Consider the following 26,735-nt stretch of genomic DNA (forward strand, 5'->3'; position numbering starts at 1 on the left):
AATACCTTTATCATGTAGAAATAGATATTTGTCATTTATTATCGGTATTTTTGTTTTGCCCTCAACACTAACCTTAACGCTCTCTAAATGACAAAATTTCCATGCTTTTGAATGATGGACAAGGACCCATTCTCGTGAAATCTCGTGGTCAAATGACGAGACTTACGTACCCTATTACTCCACAGTTGATCTTTAATTAAGTCAGTGTTTATCACAATCTGTACAGCATTGATTGTTTGCCGCTAGTTATACACTATAAATGTAATATCTGTCCTCATGTGATGAACCAGGAGGTCACGTAAATGTGCACCTGATCCATGCTCCCAGTTTTTAGTGGAGTCCGCGTTGCTTATTTACTTTTGTTACTCTGTATATATGATTTTATGTTCTTTGTTGTGTGTGTCTGTTTTCCATGTCTGGTCTTTGTCCCTGGACTGCATTCTTTTGATTACCGCTATAACCTTGGTTCCCTTGATTACTCTGTGACCCCAGAACTCTTTCTAATATTGATAAAGTTTGCTTAGAAATTTATAGTATATATGTCTATGTTTTATATTCTTTGGATATATCCATTATATTCATTCAAGTGTACGAAAAATTATATTTTTCACGTTTTGACAGTTAAGTGTCAGTCTTTGTACGAATCAGGTAGTAGGTGAAACATTAATTAAAAAAAAACTTACATTTTGAAAGTTTATGTCAACTATTTGCACCATTAAAATCAAGGAAAAATGCTAATTATTTCCATATTAGCTCCAAACACTCAACTTATTTTAAAAAGTCTTACTTTTTACAGCTTACAAAACCGACAACAGACAGCAAACAAAGAACTAGAACATCCATTTCTTGTCTCTCTGTTGAAAAGTATTATATATTAATATCTGGTTATCAGGAATGTGTCACTATTTAGAAAGTAATTTGCCTACTATATCCAAAAAAGTAGTCAAAACAAAGCAAGCGCTACGATTTAAGATCTTGCTCTTGTAATTCAGACATTAAATTTAACTGAAAACCTTGTTCATTTATATTCTCTTATAACATTTTAATCAGTTTCGTTGTACAATCCGTTAGACTTATAATTATTTTGTTTGTGCTATTCATGACTCGACGATTTGATACCTATATAAATATATGTATTCACGAATGAGGAAGAAGAGAGGATGATTTTACCTAGCTACTTCAACTTTCTAAAGATCAGATTCATATACTACTAGAATCACCTAATTAGAAAAAATAAAATCATATGAAGTCTCGCATGAGTTGTTTGAAAGTTATTAAAGTTATTTGAAGGTCGTTGGGCTCATTTACAAATTTATATACCTGTCACGAAAGGAACTTTGTTCAACAAAACTTAAGTATTTTTACGAATAAAGTTTAACTCTAAATTGTTGCAAGAACATACCTGTAGATGCCGTACCTTTCTCAAAAATACGAATCACAGAAAGATTTATATTATATGAAATGATAATAAACGTGACGTGACTGACTTATTTATAAGTGGATTAAATACGCGAACAATAATTATTCATTATTACTTACAAACCCATGTAAGTCTAAACAATACAATATCGTAATATGAATACATTTCATTTAAATAATATAGACAAATGTCATCCGTTAATAGAAGCATTGCTATTGGACATTGGTTGAGGAAGAGATTTGGTTGTTCATTATAAATACTGAATATTATTGTTCTTGTTCAAGCTGTTTCCAGTACAGACATGCATAATTTTCATATGGTATGTTAAAAGACAAATTGTAATAGTGTAGGTTACTTCATTTATTTTACAATGATCTCAAACGATGGACAAACACGTAGTCATCTAAACAGAACAAGTGTCTGATAAATGAATATACACAAAATACCAAAAAGAAATACATTGACAAGTTTTAGAAGTTGTGAATGTGACTGTTTGCTGAACGCATCTGTAAAGATATTGACAGGAAACCAACAGGTCAACAAATATCAGATAATTCAGAAATATAAAACGTTCAAAAATGGACCAGACAAGCTCTGCATACACAATTTAGAAAAAAAACAATGTAGCATCAAAATTACACATAAGTTCGAATAACATCAGTTTTGTAGTTGAGACGTGTAATGTTCTTTCATAACGTTTATTACCTTTATGACCTTATTCTATTTATTCTTGACATCAGAGTCGATGTCACATAACATTGACATAGAAAGTACCCGGTTTTTTACATATCCCGGCAATAGCAATGGAGTAATTAAATTGCCGAGAAAAACTGAAGGCAGATAAAACAAAAGTACTTGCAATATGATCTCCCATAGAAATAAGGGATAGTCCAAAGTTCAGGGAACTGCTGCAGTTTTAATTTGCACCTAAAAACATGATGAAAAATGTCATTTCAAATCATGTAGAATAGTAGTTCAGTAAAGTTGGTTGTTTATTAAAATTGTTAATTGGGTGTTATATTAATTCTCCGGTCACTCTGCAATATTTCATATTGCTAACATGTTGTTAACTTAGTGAAATAAATATGCACGGTAACTTGCTTTCTTTAAGGTTTTTTTTTAATTATTACTTTAAATTTTAGATAACAAAATAATCATGCAACATCATCGCATAGTTTTTTTTTTAATTATTCCTTTAACATCTAGATGACAAGCTAACAATGTACCATATTTAACATAATCGCAAACGCAATTGTTCATTTATCTTTATAAGCAATACACGATATTAGTAGTGAGATAAGGCAATTATAATTTTCCAGGACTTTGACAGGAGATTTAACCATCATCGAAAACGAATCTCTGCGTAATATCCTTTCTAAAGGTCCCAAGTACAGTGAACCGCTCTCTATAAAGTGGAATTATAATGTTAAAGTTCTTATGGATGCCGTCGAGGCCTATGCAATAAAATGGATAAAACGAGAGCAAGAAGACATTGATTCCCTGTCAGAGTGGTTAAAGGCCGTGAGGTCTTTAATTTTGAAACGAATAAACGTTTTAAGTTGGTCAATGAGTGCCAAGGCTACATCGGTTTTCAAAGACCCCAATGTAGCAAAAACATTGTCTAGTATACATGACAAACATGTTGTCGTGCCAATAGACAAAGCCCAAAACAACATTGTTTTTGTCTGCCAAACGTTTTACATCCAATGATTATTATCCCAGGTAGACGTAGAAATAGCAGTGATAAGATCTATACTGCAACCACACTCTCCAAAGAAGAGATTGTGGAAAACCATAAATCTGTGCTATCCTCTTTTGGTCTCTCTACCAAGGACGATGATTGTTATTTACCGTCTATGTACTGGATTCCTAAACTCCCCAAGAATCTATACAAAGAACGTTTCATAGCTGGATCTGCAAAATGTACCACCAAACATTTTGCAAAACTTTTAACTTCAATACTTACAACTGTCAAAGAGGGTCTACAGTCCTACCACAATACTTGTTACTCCCGTAGTGGTATTAATTCAATGTGGATCTTGAAAAATTGGGAAGATCTTTTGGAGACAATCCATTCAAGACTATTATCTGAATATAAAAGCATTAAAACCTATGATTTTGAACACTGTATATTACTATTCCCCATACTCAGTTAAAATCCCGATTTAAAAACATTATACATCGTTGTTTTTCAAAAAAAAGAAGATGGTACACCAAGATACAAATATATAGTTCTTGGTAGAGATTCCTCATACTTTGTAAGAAATAATTCCAAATCATCTTCCAAATATACAGAGGAAGATGTTTACAAAGATTAAAAAATTTAATCGACAACATATTTGTCCAGTGTTTTTCAACAAACGGTCGGCATTTCAATGGGAACAAATTGTGCTCCTTGCTGACCATTTTCTTCACTCTTATGAGGCTGACTTTATAGCTAATCTAATCCAAAAGAAAGAAAATCGTTTAGCTTGATCCTTTAATCTCAGTTTCCGCTATAAAGATGACGTACTATCTTTAAACAATCCTAATTTTGGGGATTTGATACATCGCATCTACCCCAAAGAACTTGAGATAATGGATACTACAGACACTGTGAAGTCAGCCTCAAATCTTGATCTACACTTAGATATATTGACCTACATTTAGAAATCGATGGCAAAGGAAAATTATTGATCAAATTTTACGACAAACGTGATGAATTTTCATTCAGAATTGTCAACTTTCCTCTCATCTGTGGCCACATCCCTTCGGCTCAAATAGTCGTCTGGAACAGGGTTATGTTGCTACAAGATTGAAGTCATCACTACAGACGTTTTATGGTCGTCATTATGAACTCGTGGATCGTTATGGTGTATCCATCTGCACCCTGAAAACTGATTTACTCAACTGGTCATACTTTTCCTTTCCTCGTTTGTCTACCCCGGACTTGACATTTTATGAGCAACTCGGCGGGTGTTTCTAGAACAACAGAGGACGCTTACCCTACCGGTGCACCTGGTCCATGCTTTCAGTTTTTAGTCGAGTCCTAGTTGTTTATTTTGCTTTTGTTACTTTGAATGTATGATTTTAGTTACTTTATGTTCTTTGTTATGTATGTCTGTTTTCCATCTCTGGTCTTTGTCCCTGGATTGCATTCTTTTGATTACCGCTATAACCTTGGTTCCCTTGGTTACTCTTTCCCAATTAAGCATACACAATTTTGTAATGTTACACTAAGTTTCAAACGGATCGCAGGCACTTGTTTATCAGTATATTGTGTCAATGCAATTGTACAAAATCTGGAATTTATTCTGTGGCTGTTTTCCCCCTTTTGACAGTTTTATGCTTTCATATCTTCGTATTCACCATGTTTGTTTTGTACAAGTTTTTAATAGGGTAAGTAAGTATCGTCACGTGCCTGTGGTTTCACGAGAATGGGTTCTCGTCAATCATTTAAATGCATGGAGATTCGTCGTTTAAAAAGTGTTGAATTCAATATTTAAAAGCTAGGCATCTTTTAATGTAAAATACATATACAAATGAAAATATTTAGATCTACATTATGACAACGTGAAGAAAAACATACAATAGAAGATTTTGTATTGTAATGCAGCGTTTTTGAGATCCCATAAGTAAATAATATTATGAAAGCTCCAATCAGTTTTCGAATATTTTGGAAAATAAAACGAAACTAGAACGGTCTAACAATCCCATATAATTGTAGATAATGGCATAAGCTTACAATTTAGCGCCATCATTTAGATGGTGTCTTTATGTTATTTATTTAATGTGTATTTGACTTTTGAAGTGTTTGTCTATCGATTGTTTTGATTATTTTACAAGAATAAGGCATATACTGAATATGCCATAGAGACAACAACATCGGGATGACAGATGTAATCTCAAGGCTACCCATGGACCATCAATGGACAACGAGGAAACCCTCACAACACTAGGCAGGCGGCAGGTTTTGTAAGTTTGTTATTTCAAATGTTCATGCAGAATATCTGTTTCCTTATTGACAGTCAAATATAGTCATACGTCTTAGATTCTTCCTCGGTTCATGTAACATAGTTTTATGATGTCAAAAGTAAGCAAAGTTGTTGAATATTATTTGACCGAGAATGATTTTTCTAACAAGCTATTGGTGTATGCCATTTACTTGACATCATTAACTATTATAATGGTGTATCCCATCGATTCCTCCTTGTTTTTGTAAGATAGTTCTAGAATGTCAACTAAGTATTTGACTATAATCTAACTGGGGAGGATCTTCCTAACATTTCAATTGTAGTATGTCTTTTAATGATAATTACCTCCTATTGCTTGATAACATGTTTAGCATATTACTTAATCATTTTGTTGACTAAAAGTGTGCTATTTTAAATGTCAAAACATTTGACAAAGAGAGTTTGTCTCAAAACAATGCAAGTTTCAATGTTTTGCTCGAAGGGCCTTTCCACAGCTGTAATAGTCATTATATCGTATAACGCGTAATAGGGGAAGTAACTTTTTTTTTTCTCTTATATGCATATTTTCCATTTGAAATATAAAGTATTGTTAAATTAACTTACTTATCTATAGATTTTGATTTCTAACTAATTTGTATAGGTGTAATCAACAGAACAAACATTCGATCAGAAATCGAACGATTTAATCCAAGGACAAATACTGGACAGGGAAAACAGACACAGAGAATATGAAATAACCAAATAACACGTACAAAGACCCTAAGATAAATTAGTCGGACGGACTTCAATCAAACGACAATTCAGGGACATAAAACGTACAAAAATGATCAGAGACGCTCTACATACACAATTTAGAAAAAAAGAATGTACAATTACCAGTATAATTCAAACGAATATAATCCAAGGACAAAGACTAGGCAGGAAACACAGAACCAAACAACAAAGAATATGAAATACCCAAAATAACACGAACAAAGAACCCAAAACAAACGATCATCAGGGACTTTCCCCGATACTAGGGGCATGTACTAAGTGAACTATAGGGTAAGCGTCCTTTCATTTTTCTGAATTACCCTGCAAGTAGCTCATAAAATATCAAATCCGGAGTACACAAATGAGTAGTGGATAATTAAGACATGGTGAACAAATCGGTTTCCATTGTGGAGTTTGATAGACCGACCACAATCAATGAGTTGATGATGACGACCCTTAAATTTCTGTAGAAATGATTTCAAACTTTTAGCAATATAACTCTGTTTTAAGACATCAAGCTCTGGCATGCCGTATGAGTTGTATCATAAAACTCAATACGCAGATGCTGATGAGATGTTGCTATAGATGAAAGTAAAGTTGACAAAAAAAAACTTTGCGTTTGTCGTATAATTTTGTCAACACTTTCCCATTTTCTCACCGAACACTAAGTGTTTGTCTAGATATGAGACTGTAACCAGAGTGTCTGTGATGTTCTTTATTTCAAGCTTTGGACTCCAAATATTAAAGGAAACAAACTTCAGTGAAATACTTTTATATTAAAAGTAAATCCATCAAAAACCTTATTTGACTAAAAAGATTATGTGTTCTTTGTTCGGTTACGCGGATATGTTAAGGTGTTTTCTTGTACATCTGGTCATGCACACAATGCGTGAAGTTTTCAGTTTGGAGTATTTATATCGAAGATTACCAATATCTTTGTAAATAACACATAAGAATATATTTAGTATCAAATGTAGTTCTAAGTTGTTTTAATCTGTTAAAATTATAGATAAAAAAACCCTTATCATTTTTGAAGGAATACAACACAACAAATCTGTCAGCATTTTTTTGTATCGTGTGAGCCCCAAAAAAGATGCAGAACAGGCTCGTTCTGTAGTCTCTTTCAATTTGAGCTCTAGTGGATAAAATTACGGTAACCATTTACCAAAAGAAGGGTTGTAGATGGATAATACATCATTAATATATCTGTATGTAAAGTTAATGGGTTTAACATCTTTTATTTTTGTTCATTCTTTACTAGTTTCTTAAGAAATTCAGTTTCGTATGAATATGAAAACAAATCGGCTTGGTAAGGAGGACAGTTAGTGCCAATAGGAATACGAACTTTAAAAAAAAAACAACTCCTCCAAATGTGACAAATATGTTATCAATGAGGAAATCAAGCCAATCTGCGTTTCTGTGTAGCAAAATTTGCCCTTCTGTGATGTTTTAGAAAAATATGTGGATTTGTATCCAAGAACAACATAATTTTTGGAACAGCAAGAGATTTTCGAATAAGTCCTTTCAAACAATATTTATCATTTGGTAACGTAGTGTAAATAGTTCAGAAGTCAAAAGTTTGGAGACAACTACTTTCTGAAAAGCTGCGGCATTTTATGTTTTGAAGTAAATATTTAGAATTTGTAAGTATCCACATATGATTAAATCCACTAATAGAGTAGGCGGTATTGCAATACGCTTGCAGTCCGTCCTTCACTGCGGACAATATCTTTGTAAATGAACTGATAACTCCTTCGTCAATTTAACAAAAAAGAAAATAATATCTTAAAGCATAGGATGAAATCATGAACATAAATGATACTATATATATATATATATATTTGTTGATATCTTAATATTTGCATTTAGCAGTGTTGGTTTTACATCTATAATTACACTTGAACCATGAAACTGTCCGGAATTTTGTGTCTATTTGGTATACGATCCGACTCATGCATCGTTTTCATCCATTTCTCAATATACATTTCTCAATCAACATAACGACAATAAATCGCCGCTTTTGATTGACTGAAAAGGGGCATAGTTTACTCGCGAAATAAAGCCTCCTTAATCATAACCAAAAATAAAACTGTAAGTTGAGGAAATAGGGGTGTCATTTAGAGAGGTAACATAATTCGAGCTAATTCAGTCAGTTTTTGAAAATTATTTTAAGCAGAGATCAAGGGGATCCTTTCAAGAGCGCCCAATTAGGTTCCTCTAATTCATTACCGAAAATTTCACTCGGCTTCTTATCGAGGGAGCATACGGCTGGAATTGGATTGATTGGTGGTCGTGATGAAGCAAACTTAAATTTGTTTTATTAATGTTTAGTTTCGTTTTAATACATGAAAGAATTTGAAAGTGTCTGCACTCAAAAAGGTTTGCTTTCTACGTCAGATGCAGTTCATCGCTTTGTTGTAGAGTTTCACCACTTTCGCAGTCGTAAAATTTATCATGCATTTCCAGAAAATTTCAGGTCAGGATGTTTGTTCAACTATTTCTGTACTTAGATGATTGATATTCAAACTATATGTTACAGATTATTACTACTCTATATCGATGAATTTAAAAATGAAAAATGATGACTACCAGAGAGCTGTGACAATGATGACATAAGTCATTTGGCAACATGTCATAGGCATATGTTTTATATAAGTGTGCTAGTTCTATAAAAAAAGGATTTAACGATCATACATTCTGATAATAAGAACAAATTAAGTTTTTTGACATTACATTAAAACACGCTTCAATGTTAATTGTAATGCATTATTTAAGTATCAGTTTTTGTAAGAAGTATTCAAAATACGTAACAGCTCTCAGGTCGTCATTATTTGTAAATTCATAAAAAAAAGAGCTCACAAAAAATGCACGTTCTTAGAATATTGCTTTATTTTGAAGATATGCAGTAGTATTCTTCTATTGACAAAAATCAACGCTTCTGAAATAGAGAAAAGAACGATGTTAGTTATATTACTATGATTAAGCGAATTGTTTAAAAAGGTATTGTGACCTAACAAAGCTTTAACACTGTAAAACTATTCAAAGACAATCATGACATTCTTCAAAAAAAGAAAATAATCCTTAGAACCACAAAACTAAGACGTTGCTTAAACGGGCTAAAATGGTGTTTCCTATTATTTGTTTTATTTATATTAGTTTTAAAGACACTTTCGAAGAGGCACATCATGTACTAATAAAATATGATTTGAAATAACACACAAAAACTTTTTTTCGCAATATACATTGTATATGTTTTTACCTTCACCTCTTTGCAGTTTTCTGGTCCACAGACCTCTATAATGGTAGCGTCAGCAAGCTTTGTAGAGATGTATGTTTTTATCACTTCATTACCTGTGATTTTAAAAGAAGTGAGTATATTAGTAAGAAATACCTGTGTATATAAATTCACGAATGGTGAAAAAAATGAAAATATCAATTCCAATTAATGTATTTTTTTCCGGTATTTTATTTATTACTGGCTATTATAAACATTCTGACGTCAATGCACAATAAATTTATTTGAGATAAATACAGTAATCCGATTGGTTAAAATAATATGTTATATCTCAATGGATACAAAAATATTGACACGCCCCTATTAAGTTAAATTCAGAACTACTTGTTTCATGTTTAAACATAATACATAAAAAAATGTTAAATAAGTTTCGCATCCACCCTCTTTTTATAAAAAATTATCAACAAAATCCATTTAACACAATTAACATTTTATCACCATTTTATTAAAATATATTCCTTTCAGCAATGTGAAAAAAATGGTTAATTAGAATGTAATACCATATTATCAAAGACCATAAGTAAGATGCCCAAATAGAACCAAAATATAATGATCATTACCGTAATAAACGAAAGAGTAATCAAGGAAACAAGGTTATAGCGGTAATCAAAAGAATGTCATCCAGGGACAAAGACCAGACATGAAAAACAGACATACATTACAAAGAACACAAAGTAACTAAAGTCATTTTTTTGCGAATGAGCAACTAGTATTAAAAGTAAAAAAATAAATGGTACTTCATATTTAAGGAAATTTAACAATATTTTCTAATCTTTCGTGATTTCTTCCTTTCGCTATTTTATTCGAAATTACCTACTGAAAGTAGAGTGAAAAACTGGATCAAAAACAGATTAAAATTTGGAGTTACTGCGCTTTGACCGCTACTTTATAATGGTTGCGTCCAAAAATTAAAGACATAAACTATTTCATACAAGAATTACTTTCATTGATAAATTCATTTGAAACTCTGAATAAAGGGATTATAGGATGTGAATTAAAAATGGCGCATACCAAACCCATCAATGTACATAAAATCATTATACATTTGTTCAATGAAAATTGTCACATCTTCAAACTTCCTCTTCAAAAATCTATGTTGCTGAAGCTACATAAATGTTATATCAGCATAATGAATAAAATAATGAATAAAATATAAACATTATTTATATTTATGAAATACAATATTTTAAATCGATGATGAAAATATGAATATGTTGAGCACATTAGTGTTATTTGTAAACTTCATTTTTAACAATTGGTGTTACAGCTCATCTACTGATTAACTTCACAGCTCACCCTTTCCCCAATTTCCATTGCCCTTTCCCCTGTGTCTCAATTCCCATTCATAATAATCATCGCTCACTTCGTAATATACATGGGTTAAATAAATTAATAAATTAATTTAATTTATATATTTATGATTACAATAAATATAAGTTCATCATTAATGTGTGCTTAATAACAGGTTAAAATACCATCTATCTTGTCTCATTGGCAATACACCATCAAATTGAAAGTTTACCCACAACATAAGTATTATAGAAATGTATATTACGTACATTAATGGTACTTCTCTGATTCTTAGTATTCATAGAGTTTCAATACTAAAAAGTCCATATACATGTACAAGTGTAGCGAAGCAAATCAGACTCTCTCACATAGTTCCACATGATAGTTTAGTAGTAGTCTTTGTAAGAATTATGCAAATTCTGTAATATGTGATACATAAAAAAAAAGCTGCACATTCTTATTTTCTTTTTGTTATCAAGTTCTTTTGTGGGTCTATATGAATAATTTATGATCATTCATTCCAATATATCTGCTCTTAGGAGAAAGTCCACATTGAAAATTCAACAGTTTCTACTGTATTTTAGTATCATCTACATATAAAGAGTTATCTCCCTTAATTTTGAATTCTAAAGTGCATTCTATACAATATTTATCTCATAAGAACATGGGTTATATGAAACGTCACATATTAAGTTCTGTTAACTATTATATTTTGAACAATATATCGACAAATAAAAACATATAGGATTTCCAACTATGAATCGCATTTTGCATGATTCTTAGCAGGAATTTAATAGCTATTTAAGGCTTGGAACCTAATAGTATCTACATACTTGGTTCGTAGTACTCTGACAGACGAATTGGTTGTGGTTTGTGTTTAGCCACCATACTCGTACGTATGATTTTAATCTCTATGCACATTTGTGTTGACAATATCTAAATAAGAAATGCGGAAAATTAATTCTGAAATGCAAATATGTTACGTGATGGAAAACATGTACTACAGGAATACACATACATGTAAGTGTATGAGTAACCTTGAATTCATACACAAGGAGCATGCATCGGGAGGGTAAGCGTCAATCTTTACAACAATGATTAGCTTAAACGTAAACGGTATAGCAATCTTTATCACAAACCTATCTCAAGTCAATGGGTTAGTAGAGTAAAAGCGACTCTCTATATTGAAGTTCAGACCAAAAAGTATGTTGTTTTTGTGGTTCATTCAAGCTTCACAAATATAGTATTCTAACTTACTTTGGCAAACTTATACTATGTGACAGAAACAGATTTCATTTACCAAATGTGACAAAGACCCTGATCATTTAATTGATCATCAAAGTAAGTGGGATTATTGTCAAAGCAGGTACAATTTTGAAAAAAAGTACTTTGGAGGTAAGAAGCATTATGTAGCAATTACAGTAAAAGTGACATAAAACGGACGGATGGATAACTTCTATCTATATCCGAATTTGATGATATCCGTTTTCAACAGCAAAATATTTATGTACATGTGCAGATATTACCATGATATAACTAATGCAGCTGCAGATGTACATATATTTTTCCCTTTCACTTTGAATGAGTTTTTATTATTATTATTTTCTTTATTCGATGCATATAAATACAACATACTGCATCAAAGAATAAGTTAACTTGACGGAATGCCTTCTCAACTGAAGTGAATTGTCCTTGTGCTCCAGATGTGTCCAATGAATCAGTGTCAGCTTCCATACCAGATGGTATATTGATTTCTAGTAGTCCCATAGTGCTTTTTCCGCCTCTTAGCCATCTAGAATGTATAATATGAAAGTTAATTTCAAAAGATATAACCGAGGATTTTTGAATGATGAAATTTCATTTATACCTCCTGAAAGTTTTTTTTTAAATCATTTCGCTCTAACTAACATTTATAATGACATATTTTAGTGCACATCGTATTCAAAACTTTAAACATATGTCTACTTCACAGTAGTCTGCGTTAATACGCAACAAAAATCATTCCGTTTATATTCATTTCATTGCTTCAAAGACGTTCCAAAAAAGTGACACATGCAGGTATATGTTTTAACCCGTACATATGAATCAAAAGGGTTTTTTTTATCATTTATGATTTTCTTTAAAACATTTTTCATGTCATCCCTTCAATGATATACATGGTGTTATAGTAAAACAATGATCGTTTCATCATATCATTGTTTGCGTACAATACGCACATCACAGATTTTATAACTGTTGCATTTAAAAATACATTTTTTTGTCTCTTTATATTTTCCTTGGAATTCCAGCAAGAGGTACCAAGCACTGGTAAGACTGTTAAGGTCTGATTTAATATTTTTATGGTCTGGTGAAATTATAATTTCAAAAACATAACGATGTACAAAATTTGAAAGCTAAAGTGAATTACTCTGTTGACATCAGCTAATTCATATATCTTTCACCTAAGCCTTCCCTTTTTACACAAAAAAAAAGAAAACAAATACCGCAATAGTGGAATATTTTGCAAGATGCGTTATAGTGTAGGCAAAAGAAAACTAATCGACATTGAATTAAATATTTCGTAATAAAAGTAAAAAAAAGCCGACATAACATATGAACTTGTTACCTAATGCAAGCCCGAAGAGTGAATCCATTTATAGTCTCCTTTAACACAGTCGGTGTAAGATCAAAAGCTGGTTCTCTGAGTTCTTCGTACACATTGTAGTAAACAGCAGCCTACGATAGAAATATACCAAAATAGTTGGGTAGTGAGATGGTTGTTTTCATTTCATTTTTTCATATACTAGTATCTATGATATAAATAGCGGTGAATTATATAAGATTTCCGGTGTAATAAATTTTGATAATTTACATGTGTAATATGTACTGAAAATTTTATTCTCAAATTACATTGTATTTTCCGTCAAATCGTCATAATTCCTCTCACTTGTGATATGATCACTATGATTTAAAATTTCAAATCATCGATTATATATGTGAAATTTCTATTGAAAATAATGAAACAATGAAGTTGTAGGAAATTTTGTATTTGACTTAGTGCAGGCGGTGTTGCCATAGATGTCACAACGGTACGAGTTCGAGTCCCGCGGAGGGAGCGACCAGAAATTTGCATCGCAAATTTGACATTTCTTACATCGTTGGGAATTTTTCAGACCTTTCTATACGTTAATGTATCTTCCCTGTATCAATTTAATCCGATGGAGCAGTGTAGCGAATTGAGTCGTCACATTCTGAGACGTTTGTATATATATATATATATATATATATATATATATATATATATATATATATATATATATATATATATATATATACGGTAACATTGTATCATATAATATAAATAAAAAAAAAAACGAATCACGTTTGATCATGATATATGTGTTTACCTCAAATAAACAAAGTCCTCTTCCAGAAGCGTCTATTGATATTGATTTGACGGTTTTTGGAAGCTAAAAAATAGAATAATATTTTAATCACAGATTTATTAAGATCAATATAATGATAAGAAGTACTGGATAACAACACCTAATCACCAGCACGAAGCCACTGAAGGCATTTGTCAACCCCACTTCTTATTTGAGTATAATCTTTACGATTTTTAGATATTGATAACACATTTATTTGGGTGATCAACAAAGGCTGTATGATTTTTTAACATATACAATACTAATACATACGCATGTACATATGTCAAGCAGGGACAACAATCAACTTCTACAGGATTTTGTCCATATCTTATTTGATCATATTTGGTTTCCAGTAAATAGACACCAAAATGTTTCAAGATACTTCCGCTAAGAAGATAATGAAGGGGTAGTAAAATGTCTCTTTAATGTCTATAGGACTTAGTCTTCAAACACGTATATGAACAAATTGATATATACTGAATATTACATATGCCAAACTTTGTATCACATCATATAGGTACAAGGGTGTGATATAGTGTATGAGATATGGGTCTAGAGTTGTGATATAGGGTATGCGATATAGGGTAAACAATATAGGATTTAAACAATCATCTATAACGCACATACAAAAAGTTATACTTCACTCTAAACATATGATATAAAAAGGTAATGTAAGAACTGTTGATAGATCAAATATTGCGTATATAACTCAACTTATATCATTGATTACTGGACATGTCATAGGTAATATTTTTTTCTTGTTTTACATGTAGGCGCAAACTTCTTACTCTGTTTGCCTTTATGTCAGTCGATTGGAATTTAAGGTAATTGGCTAAAAAAACAACTAATGATACGTACATCTTCATTTTGAAGTATTAAAGCATTATCATCATCTACAGTAAATTTTCGTCCTGTCCACTTATCAGACTGTGTACCGACACTCATTGTAAATGTCTTCACAAATATTTTAACACCAAGTCCGGACAGGGCTTGAAGTGCTATAACCGTGTCCTGAAAGCATTATCAAAACTAATGTAAGTACTTGCCGCATTGTGTTAAATTTAAGAGATATTAAGTTCGATATATTTATCTTAAATATGTCTAGATATATATAAATACACGTTTACATGAGGGAATGATACATACTAATCCGTGTAACAACACCCTTTATAAAAAGACGGTTGGATATTAAGTTGAACTATCTAACTTATAATTCATTGAAGGTGAAAATTAAATACGATACCTGGGTAGATATAAAACCACCATTTGGATTTCTTTGGTTACCAAGCCAGCGAAGTACCCGGATGCCATTAACTGTATCAACTATTGTATTGTAGCCAAGTAGAACATATGACGTCATTTCTACATCAACAGCTCTTGCATTTGTCCTGGGAGGACTCCATGATTTCCATGGTCGCACTTTGTTTGCCACAGTATCAGTTAATTTCCAGTACTTTTCGCCACCTAAATCGAAAAAATAACTTGCGAAGCTTTTTTTAAAAAACAAAAAGCTTTAGATAAATAAGATAAACAATTTCTTTCATCCTTTTACGAGGTATTTGTTTACCTTTTAATGCATGATTATATCAGATTTCCAATATATAATTATTCACATTGCATTGAGCACACTGTAATCCTCAGGTCGCAGAACATAATTCAAAAACCAAACGGTATTGTTTTGGATATAGCACTTGTACACTACCTATGGCTAGCACATGTAAATGTTAAAGGCAAACATATAAAGGAAAAAATGTTGATTTAACTGTTTTGAGTGTTTTTGTTTTAAATCATACCAGAAATATGTGCCTTTTTCTCCAATTCAAAAAGTAGCTGATCTTTTACGTTGTGATTGACCAATGACATTGCATAGAACATTATTGCTAGTTCATATAAATTGTCTGTGGTTGCTGGTGCTCCACCAGCTATAAATGTTGTAGCACTGGTAATTGATGATGCAACAAGTTCTTTAATCTAGAATTTGATAGGGGCAAAAACATCAATTTTACAAAGTGTATGTCTATATAGTAACGATAATTTGTGAATTTAAGAAGATAGACCTAGGGTGAGGGACACAACTACTAAAATCAGTTATGTTTGTGTCATATTCGATTTCACCAAAGCCTTTCAAGCTTTCATTTCAAATAGAATGAAATGAATCCAAGTTACTGTGATGTTTACATGAGGTTGATGTAAAAGGGCTGAATACAAACGTTCCAATGATTTGTAAGAGTTGTGTCCCTTTCCTTAGGCCTACCTTCTTAACTATTGCTCATTATCTTGCCGAATGTATGTTGTAGGTTGCAACTCGATCAAACCGTGAAATTTCTTATATACTCGATTACAAACCTAACAAAAAACGATTTCAATGAAATGAAAACAAAAACACACACATAACAGATTTCTGATCGCCAAGACCTCAGTGATCTAAATTTGTTTCATGGATTAAGTAGCCGTCTTTGTAAGAATCATGCATTTCATGTTCATTTTATCACCAATTTCATGTTCATCGTCTGAACATAGCTGAAATATTGCTGCTCGGACATTAAACCCAAACAAACAAACAAACAAATTGTAAGAAAATCATGCAAAATCTGAAAAAAAAATGTGATACACCCCAAAAAAGGCTACATATTTTTTTTTTTTTTTTTGTAATTAAGTTGTTTTATGGGTCTATACTATGAAATGTGTAATTATTCATTCAAATCCGCCTACTCTTAGGAGATAATCGACATTGAAAATCCAATAGATTCTATGGTATTTGGGTTTCATTTACAGAGTTATCTTCCTTAATTTTGAAATCTACAGTGCATTCTATATAATCTTTATGTCCTAAGAACACGGGTTATATGAAAAAACTGAATGCCAATTTCTGTTTACTATGGCAATTCAAACAAAATATCAAAAATAAAAATATGTAGGCTTTTTACCCATGAATCACATTTTGCATTATTCTTAGCTGGAGTGCTACTTAATTACATATACACTAAATTAGTGTTGTGATACTAATTACACTGTATATTAATAGTGCAATCTTATAACCAACAAACCTTTGGATCAACTTGGTTGTTTCTTTTTGCTTCTTCTAAAGCGATTAAAACAAAACATGCAAGACTACGTTGGCTGGAAGCTGATCCACCCTGAGAATTGAAATATGTCAATATATGTACAGCAAACTTTTGAATTTATCCCATTGTAGAAAAAAAATATCCCGTATATTTACATTTACCTTCATTTAAGTATTGCGTTTGCTTAAACATTTTGTGTATTCAGATTGATTAAAAAATCAATTAAGCCACGACAAACATTTATGTATCTTCAAAGATTACGTAATTCATATTTAATGTACAATGTCATTCATGTACTGTATTAAAACAACACTTTAGAGGATTTTATATTGTGTTCGAACTAAATCTAAAATAATTGATCTCCAGCTTTGTAATTTTCTCTTTCAAATATTTTGATTCCGGAGTCATTTTTATTGCTACTAATTCATTTCTGTTTACATGATTTACCTTGGACTTTGTGGTACACATTCAGTAGTACTCTGTTTTTCTTTGAAATTGGGTTCTTACCAAATCAATTGTATTAAAAAGGTTTCTGACCAAATTATTTTTTTTCAGATATCAGTCTTTCTTTGAAAAACACAGTTTCTTCTAAAACAATGAGTAGTGATTACTTTTTGTAAATAATTCTTTGATCTGATAAGACAACTAATTTACCGATTAAAACAATAAAACATGCAAATGCTATTTAATCACCCCGGTGTATTAAGGCCGTAATGTCCGAGAGAGGTTTGGCGCGCTGATAACACACCATTTCGTTTTAAATCCCTGTACCAGGTCAGGACCATTGCTGTACTTCTCCGGTGATGTAATATCTATTTTGTCAGTTTTATATTGGGCTTGACTTGATTATGGATCAGATTAGTCTTCGATAATTTTGTTGTTACCCTTATTTACCTGCATTTCTTTGTGAAGCACCTTTCCAGGTTCATCGTATGCTCCAGATTGTTGTTGCTGTCTAATAATCCACTTGATTGCCTTTGTCATCACATTAATATCAATGAAGGTATATTCAGAAGCTTGCGAAAACGACTTTATGACGTAAGCAGTTAACCTAAAAATTGTAGAAGTATATTATTTGGATTTACTTCTTTATTCAGTGCATGGTATTTTACAGTTTGCAAAATATTTGTATATAGATTTAAGTGTAAGTCTTTATAAGTATCATGCAAGATGAGAAAAATCAGTAACATGCATGTCTTAAACCCCAAATCTGATAGTATATTTTAAATCAAGGATGGTTCCTCTATTAGAACAGACCATTATTATAACATTGCATCACTGGATTAGCTCAGAATTTTTGTTATCAAATAGAGGATATTTTTTTCAGATCATGTTTTATTTACAGCTTGTCATGATGCGTTTGCCCTGTTCCTATAAAATTTGAAAGAAAAACTCAAACTAAATATCGACGTTAATATTTATGAAATTATACATAAATAGAAAAAAATTAAATGCATACGGAATAAAAGACTTTTGCATTCAGATACTGGCTTTATCTCCTCATAGTATCAGGTGATCTTAGTTTTGTGTTATTTAACCGTGATTAGCATAAGCCGTGTCTTGTTTACATTGGAATCGAACGATCGACATTGTTTGTTGATGAATTTGACGGCATTTCATTGCAGGATTTCAGCAATTTTCATTGGACGCGATTATGGAAGATTAATAAGTTGAAAATTGAAGCACTGCATTTGCCAAACTGATAACGTATTCGGATCAGTTCAAATTATCACTTTTATCAGCCAGTTTTCATCATAGAAACCAGGTTCAAATTACCGATAAGTAGTATAAATACATGTATTTGTGAAAGATCAACTACAATATTCTTTAGAATAAAGTTTAGTCTTCCCCTAATCTACTTATCTAAGCATAGTCATGAAACAAATATGAACTGTGATAGAGTTTACTTAAACAATTAATGTGAATTGAGTTCTCAAATAAATTTACGTATATCTTCACACGAAAATTATTTGACAGATGTTAACAGCATGTAAAATGAATGTAAACTCCGTGTGAAGCACCTCGTGTGAAATCCTTTTTCCAATGTACAAGTCGTAGCTAAACGTTATTCATATTGACAAAAAAACATAATCCCTATATTCATTACCAAGTCGTCCCACTTCTGTCATTGTTGCCAAAAGCGCTATAGCTGCCATCATTGTGAGCGTATGATAGTTCTCGTTGATAGCCTGTATTAAAAAATAAAGTGTGAAATCCTTTTTTCAATGTACAAGTCGTAGCTAAACGTTATTCATATTGACAAAAAACATAATCCCTATATTCATTACCAAGTCGTCCCACTTCTGTCATTGTTGCCAAAAGCGCTATAGCTGCCATCATTGTGAGCGTATGATAGTTCTGGTTGATAGCCTGTATTGAAAATACAGGAAATTAAAACTTATCACATTGACCAGTATGAGAACACAAACAGTATTCATTATTATTGAGGGTTATTTTGACAATCGTCAAGAAAATAGCAAAGCGTCAACAATATGACCTCAAAATCTTTGTATATACCCCGAACAGAAAACAAAGACGATCTATACAAACAATTTATCGAACCAAAATATTAAATTACATATTAGATTTGAAGACCAGGAGACAAGGCGTAATACAAAAAAAAAAGGACTAGCATAATGAGCGCCAACAACAACTGGTAGTAACATCAGGTGCTCAAGAAGGGTAAGCAATGTCCTACCCCGCGAGCATCACCCACCATATTACAGGTGAGTATAATCGGGTAATAGTCTAGTAACACTAATGAATTTTTTTATGAATTATACAAAAAAACTGAATTTTTACTGCTCTATTCGATGACAATTATTTGGCAGAAATGAATTGAGTTTGTATTGGTTACATATAGAGTACAGCATAGCATATTTTTTTCAAAAAACTGAACCATTTTTACCAGTTGCTAATATTTTTTCTGACTTTTCTTTTAAGGCATTTGTCAATCTTCCAGTTGCTTTAAGATACGTGGTGACGTATACATTAGTGGAAAATCCGACCAGATTTTGTTCGCCACAGCCATATGACATTCGCAAAAGATCATCAATACCATTTAAAGTAGATCCTAGAAGATCACCTGAAAGTAAATAATGCAACTTAACAATTACACAATAGTTATATTTGTCAACTTTCAGATTCTGCATAAGTAATCAAGCAACAAGATGCAGGATGCCTAATAACCTCAGAAGGTACTAGAGTGTTAATTATAATGTGTATCATATATGTTTAGTATATTGTAACGTAACTATACGTGAAGTAGAATTAGAAAATTAGTCAAAACATATTTTTCAATAGATTTTTGTTGCAACAACTGCGAGTAATCCTCTTACAAAGCAAAGCAAATCATACAATGTATTTAAATTTATAACACTATATTTCAGACTATTACTGTCATTGAATTTTCAGAGATGTTGATCTTGTACAATAGGTTTATCTGAAACATTGATCAAGTCTTGCAGTAATTTTCTTCGTCCAAGCTGCACCGAAAGTGAATCGTTTTTAATATTCCTCTCAGGTTTGATCTATTTGTAAGTCTGACTTTTTCACCTAACTAACGACTAACACAAAACCATAGTACCAAGAACTTTTATCCAGAGCTAAAAAATCAAGTAAGGCAAAACGCACCGGAGCATCTTTTTAAAAGAACAATACAGAGACAACACTTCCCAAGTACATGACTAATATTTGAAAACATGAAACAGAGACGTTCGTCATTTTCAACTTAGTCAACGGAATAAAATACAAATTTATACAAAAACTGAAAATAATTTAAAAAAAAAACATTGATAGAGCACTTTGACGGAATATGATAAAAACATTTGATTAAAGACGAAGTATAATCATCTTTCCTTTAAGATTTGGTTTACAATCTGAAGAAACTTACCAATCACTTGTAATTTTATGAACTCAGAATCCTGGACCAGGTTTGGCGGAAAATCTATGTCAATCGTCGATTTAAAGCTATTCTGCGATCGTAAATCGATAAGAAGTGGTACGTTGTAGCTTTGTTTTATACCTTCAGCCTGAAATGGAATACAATAAAAGTTACGTAAAATATAATTGTTCTCTGGCTAAAACTAGAAACTAAAGATACTAAATATTTAATTAAATTCTGATGATTTCCCTGATACCTTAATAACTAGGCAAGAATAATGACATTTCAAAATTGTTTCATTAGATGGTGTAGTTCAATGTACATATTAATAGTGATCGCAAGAAATCACACTATTTTTTCATAGTTTACTTTACCAGGAACATGTCTTTCATGTTTTTGTCATAGACTTTTGCCTTCAGGTAAATAGTTTATTTCAAACTTTCAACTTTAGGTAAAACTCATGTTGCTTTATCATTCAATCATATTTCAATTGTTCTCCTTGACCGTATGATAATCTCCCAAACAGCTTAGGACACGATATTAAAACAAGTACTTGAATCAAATAAATTCAGATATAGATGAAGTTACATGAACTTCGTACTTAAAACGGCACAACATTTCACACCAAGTAAAAAAACACCCTTCACAACATTTGAATTTTCATGTTGAAAAAAAAAAACAACAAATAAGGAACAAAATCTTAATACTAAATAGTATAATCCATTTGTTGTCGCGAACAACCAAAATATAATCATTCGTGCCAAGAACGCTTTCAGATTTAACTTGTGATCTATCATACTTTTGTTTTTTGTTTTTTTTTTGTTTTTTTTTTGTTTTTTTTTTTTTTGTTTTTTTTTCATTCTTTCCAATTAATTATTCTATTATGACTTGCCTCAATAAGAAAATCTCTTTCTACAGCGTCAGCGGCAATCTTAGACCTTGCAGTGGCTTTCAGTTTAATTTGTCCAACAACGGTAGCTTGTATTGGAATATACACAGCACCTACACCATTGGATTTCACATGTATGGTCTGTTTGATAAAATTCTGAGATGACAATGATTTTGAACAAAATGCATCTTATTTTTTCTTTGTACGATTTGGAATTTTGTAAGCATAAAATGATTAAATCATTTTGATTAAAACTCATCTATATTTTCATTGGTAGAATTAGGGTCTGTAAAATAACTTATTCCAAAAGTGCCGTACTTAATTCGACTATACAGTTTCTATATTTTTACCTTAGCAATAGAAGCATTGTATGCCATTTTCTGAACTTCGTTTATACTTTTGTCTTTACGAATGGTGTAATAGTCAAGTACTGACTGTTAAAGCTTTTTTGCATTACACTAACCACTTCTGTAATGAAATTATTTTTTTTACAAATGAGATGAAAAGTCTAGTTCTAAAATAAATTAAAAGACAACAGTTTAACCAGGTGTACAAAACAAAACACAAATAAATGCACGACTATAATCTAACCTTTGACAATTCTCCTGACCCTGGTGTAATCTCGTTGCCATTATTATTCAGAAATATAAAGTCTTTACTGTTTGAAAGTGATACAACCACCTAAATACAAATTTATCGACGGTGACAGCGTATGAATTTCAAAAGAAATACATAAATATATGGAGAGCGATAGGTGGTTTTTACATTCAAGCTTTACATTAAGTACGTTTTGCGTTTTACTGGTCTTCCCTGAAAGTTTGAAAAACAAATACACTTTTTTGTTACAACTGAGGGTTAGTTTTTGCGGTCTTCCTTATTACTTTGATTAACAAATATACATTTTTGTTATATATGCGCGGTATAGTTTGCTTTTTTGGGAATGCTCTGTATATACATTCGCAAAGAGTTCTTTTATTCTACTGCAAGTCCTACGTGGTGGAAGTAATGTAACGTATCCTCAAAGTCTGCATTTAATACAGAAGGTCTTATGTTATTTTCCAACGTCCGGAGAAAAAAGTTTGTGAATTCAGAAAATTTTACAATATTGAATTTTAAATTCGTCTAAGGATTTTGAAAACAATAAAAACTCAAATACCAATAAATAAAAGTACCTTTTTTTCTGAAGAAGTCAAATGATTATTCGTGACTCGGTTTTTTTACGTTTTCCTTATTTTTTTGTTTTTGTTTTTGTTTTTGTTTTGTTTTTGTTTTTTTTTTTGTTGATTTTTTTAATTTGTTTTTTTTTTTTTTGTTTTTTGTTTTTGTTTGTTTGTTTTTTTTTATTTTTATTTTTTTTTTTTGTCTTACAATTTTTACCGTTTTCTGGTATTAGTATTACGAGTAAACAATATGAAAAAAATGTTTAAGTTCACTACTGACACAGGGATATGTTGCCTTATATTTAAGGTAGAATCTGCAAACTTTCTACTGTTTTTCTCACCCTGCCATATTTAATCAATATCGGATTTGAATATAACAAACGGTTTTGATGAGATTCTTGCTTTTATTTTACTGTGTATACATTTTGGATTCGTTGTAATGTGTGACGTGCTATTCTTGACATAGTTTCCCACGCATTTGAATCATTGAATAGTATGACCTAAATGTACACTTGAGAAAGAAAAGGGTATACTTCTCATTTAGATGCCACTCATTTAGAAAAAAACTAAACACAAATATAAACCATTGCTTACCTTCTGTCTTGTGTCTAGAAAATTAAATACTGAAATTTGAACTATGATTTGTTCACCTCTAATGGCCGAGAACGGAAGGTCTAATCGCATGAAAAAGCGCTGAAACGTTGTAAGCTGTAAATCGGAAAACAATATTAATTATTAAGAGTCATATTTATAATAATAATAATAACAATAATAATAATAATAATAATAAATTTATACAAACATTTTTAACGTTTATTAAAATCAACTCTGTTTACGTTTTGTTTATAGCTGGCAACTTAGATTAATACAAATTGTGAAAAGAAATGTTCACCCCATGGCGTTTTGCGACAAGCACACAAATGAAATTTATGTTCAAACGTCTTTCAAATGAAACGATTTTAGTATCAAAATTCCTTAAAAAAACTAGAAATGTTCATATGCGTAATTAATCATTGCGTTCTTCACACGACATTTCCGTCAAAGAGTAATCAAGGGAACCAAGTTTCTAGCGAAAATCCAACGAATGTTATCCTAGGACAAAGATCAGACATGGAAAAGAGACAAACACAGCAAAGAATATAACGTGACTAAAAAAATACATACAAAGTAACAAAATAAACGAGCAACTCCGGCTTCATATAAAACTGGGAGCATGGACCAGGTGCACCGGTAGGGTTAGCGTCCTCTGCTTTTCTTGAAACAGCCGCCGAGTCGATCATAAAAAGTCAAGTCCTCGGTAGACGAAAGAGGAAAGGAAAACTATGACACGTTGAACAAATCAGTTTTGATGGTGCAGATGGATATACCATAACAATCCAGTTCATGATGGCGACCATACAACTTCTGTAGTGATGACTTTAATCTTCTAGCAACATAACTCTGTTCCAGAAGCCTAATTTTAAGTAGTATAGCGCGATACAAAAAGTCATTACGTTTGTCGTAACGTTTGGTCAATAGTTTTCCTTTGCCATCGATCTCTAAGTGTAGGTCAAGATATGAGGCTGACTTCACAGTGTCTGCAGTAACCTTTATCTCAAGTTCTTTGGGTATGCGATGTATCATATCCCCGAAACTAGGATTGTTTAACGATAACACGTCATCTTTATAGCGGAAGCTGAGATTGAATGATCTGGTCAGCTATACGATGTTCTTTCTTTCGGACCAGATCATTTATAATGTCAGCCTCATACGAGTAAAGCGAAAGGTCAGCAAGTAAAGGGGCACAATTTCTTTCAATTGAAATGCCGACCGTTTGTTGAAAAACGCGTCCACTGTTGTGAAGTGGTTTCCTGACACATTATATTTCTTTTAATTTGGCATTGGAAAACACAACAAACACTTAACCTAATTGTTATACTAAATATAAATCCGTTAGCCCCGTTGCCCTACAAGTACAATTACAGGAGCTAATAACAAAAGATTTAAATATAATTAAAGGAGCCAAGAATAACAACAGAACACAATACAGTCACTGGAGTATTTAAATTGATTTCAATACAATTGAAAGAGCATTTAACAATTAACAGAAGCAGTCATTTAAGTTCAATGAACAGAGAAACATATCTATTTGAAATTAGTCTCTAATTAATTAAGTTCGCGTGGAAAAAATAAATTCCACAAATGTATCATATGAAAATGAATTACACTGGAATCCATAATTTTTATGAAATCCATATTAGAGTATATCACTATCTATTGTAACACAGACTGTTTTTTTTTTCTTGTAATTTCTGCAGCTAAACGTTTTGGTTTGTCCATTGTTACAGTAGGTTTTCCAATTTTCCTGACAATCTCAACTGTTTCGTATTTGCTATTGCCATGTAGTTCTAAATGGTAAAGCAGATTTAATGGTCTTCTCAAAATTTTTCCAGACGACGACTGTGCATTTCTTCATCAATACTTGAAATAAGTTTCACTATTCTTCCCATTTCCAAAGTTGATCTCCGTTAATCGTCTTTGATTAACACTGATTAACACAGCATCTCCCACCTTTGGTAAAGATGACCACTGCACTCTTTAAGTTTTGTTTGCATTCTCTATCGCAAACACAGTAAATATTCATTTCTCCACAATTTCCAAAACGAATCTAGAAGTTTCTGTCCCTTTTTCCAAAACTTTAATAGATTGTCCTTTGAACTTTGTACAGGAGAAAAAGTCTGGATCCTTTAGATCGATATTAACATCAGGTATTCCAGTAGCTGGATTTAATGTCAAAAAATGACCAAGAGTAAGAGTAATATTTGTGTTTATGTCATCTCCAACACTAATGGTCTAGAATTTACAACGGATTCAATTTCTTTGATGATACTTCTCGGTTGCACATCAGTAATAAGTCAATGACGTTGTGAGAGAACGTTTTACAATTCCAACTTATCTCTCATAAAAGCCTCTTATCCAAGGGGCTAATTGCGTAATGAATTTACAACTTATTCCAGAGGTCATGACAAAAGTTTGAACGTCTTCATTTTTAATCACATTATTCTAGAAGGACTTCAAAGTTTCACTTCCTAATTTCAATTGAGCTGCATTGTCATTAATTATTGTACTCGGAGTTCCTCGAACTGTAATGAATCTCCTTAGGGCTTACAGAAATTCCTCTGTGGTCATATCACTAACTACCTGTGAATGAACTGCTCTTGTATTTAGACATGTGAAAAGGTAAATCCATTTTTTCTTGTTTTCACTGTTTGACTTAATGAATAATGGTCCGAGATAATCTAATCCTGTTGAAGAAAATGGAGTAGACTGAGAAACTCTAGATGTCGGAAATGGAGGCATATCTGGCATTTTGTACGCTCTTCATTCATGCTTGATACAAGCTAAACAATGTCGCAGAACTTGTCTTACTGTCGATCTACCTTGTGGTATCCAAAACCTATTTCCTAATTTGCTAAGTGTTTGTAACACACCACAATGGAGGGATTCTTTATGAATCTTTTCAATCAATAACCGCGTGACGTCCTTCCCACGGGGAAGTAAAATGGAAAGTCAAGCAGATTCAGAAACATCAACATTTTCCATTCTTCCTTTACAACACAGAATTCCAATAAAACACTCCT

The 26,735-nt window shown here is 31.8% G+C and overlaps 2 protein-coding genes across 4 annotated transcripts in view; both read right to left on the reverse strand.

The window, feature by feature from the left end:
* LOC148626527 (CD109 antigen-like) overlaps positions 1-1,479 on the reverse strand; it is a 41,447-nt gene extending 39,968 nt beyond the window's left edge. Inside the window, exons 1-2 of the mRNA XM_088570576.1 lie at positions 1,403-1,479; positions 788-854 (exon numbers count right to left, since the gene is read on the reverse strand). Coding sequence (XP_088426702.1) covers positions 788-843 — 56 coding nt within the window. The 5' untranslated portion in view covers positions 844-854; positions 1,403-1,479. The remainder of the gene's footprint in view (positions 1-787; positions 855-1,402) is intronic.
* Positions 1,480-8,991: 7,512 nt separating this feature from the next.
* The window catches only part of LOC148626528 (CD109 antigen-like), a 49,637-nt gene continuing 31,893 nt past the window's right edge, over positions 8,992-26,735 (reverse strand). For all 3 annotated transcript variants that reach the window (XM_088570578.1, XM_088570579.1, XM_088570580.1), the window contains 17 exons: positions 23,710-23,823; positions 22,547-22,636; positions 21,959-22,096; positions 21,076-21,214; positions 20,092-20,268; positions 19,291-19,372; positions 18,078-18,234; positions 17,166-17,255; positions 15,912-16,089; positions 15,362-15,582; positions 14,977-15,129; positions 14,098-14,160; positions 13,317-13,426; positions 12,347-12,503; positions 11,545-11,647; positions 9,386-9,477; positions 8,992-9,064 (listed from right to left, as the gene is read on the reverse strand). In XM_088570578.1, coding sequence (XP_088426704.1) covers positions 9,056-9,064; positions 9,386-9,477; positions 11,545-11,647; positions 12,347-12,503; positions 13,317-13,426; positions 14,098-14,160; positions 14,977-15,129; positions 15,362-15,582; positions 15,912-16,089; positions 17,166-17,255; positions 18,078-18,234; positions 19,291-19,372; positions 20,092-20,268; positions 21,076-21,214; positions 21,959-22,096; positions 22,547-22,636; positions 23,710-23,823 — 2,073 coding nt within the window. In that variant the 3' untranslated portion in view covers positions 8,992-9,055. The remainder of the gene's footprint in view (positions 9,065-9,385; positions 9,478-11,544; positions 11,648-12,346; positions 12,504-13,316; positions 13,427-14,097; positions 14,161-14,976; positions 15,130-15,361; positions 15,583-15,911; positions 16,090-17,165; positions 17,256-18,077; positions 18,235-19,290; positions 19,373-20,091; positions 20,269-21,075; positions 21,215-21,958; positions 22,097-22,546; positions 22,637-23,709; positions 23,824-26,735) is intronic.

The sequence above is a fragment of the Perna viridis genome, chromosome 2, assembly GCF_037379345.1.
Source record: "Perna viridis isolate PV_CMFRI_1.1 ecotype Kerala chromosome 2, ASM3737934v1, whole genome shotgun sequence".
NCBI classification, from domain to species: Eukaryota; Metazoa; Mollusca; class Bivalvia; order Mytilida; family Mytilidae; genus Perna; species Perna viridis.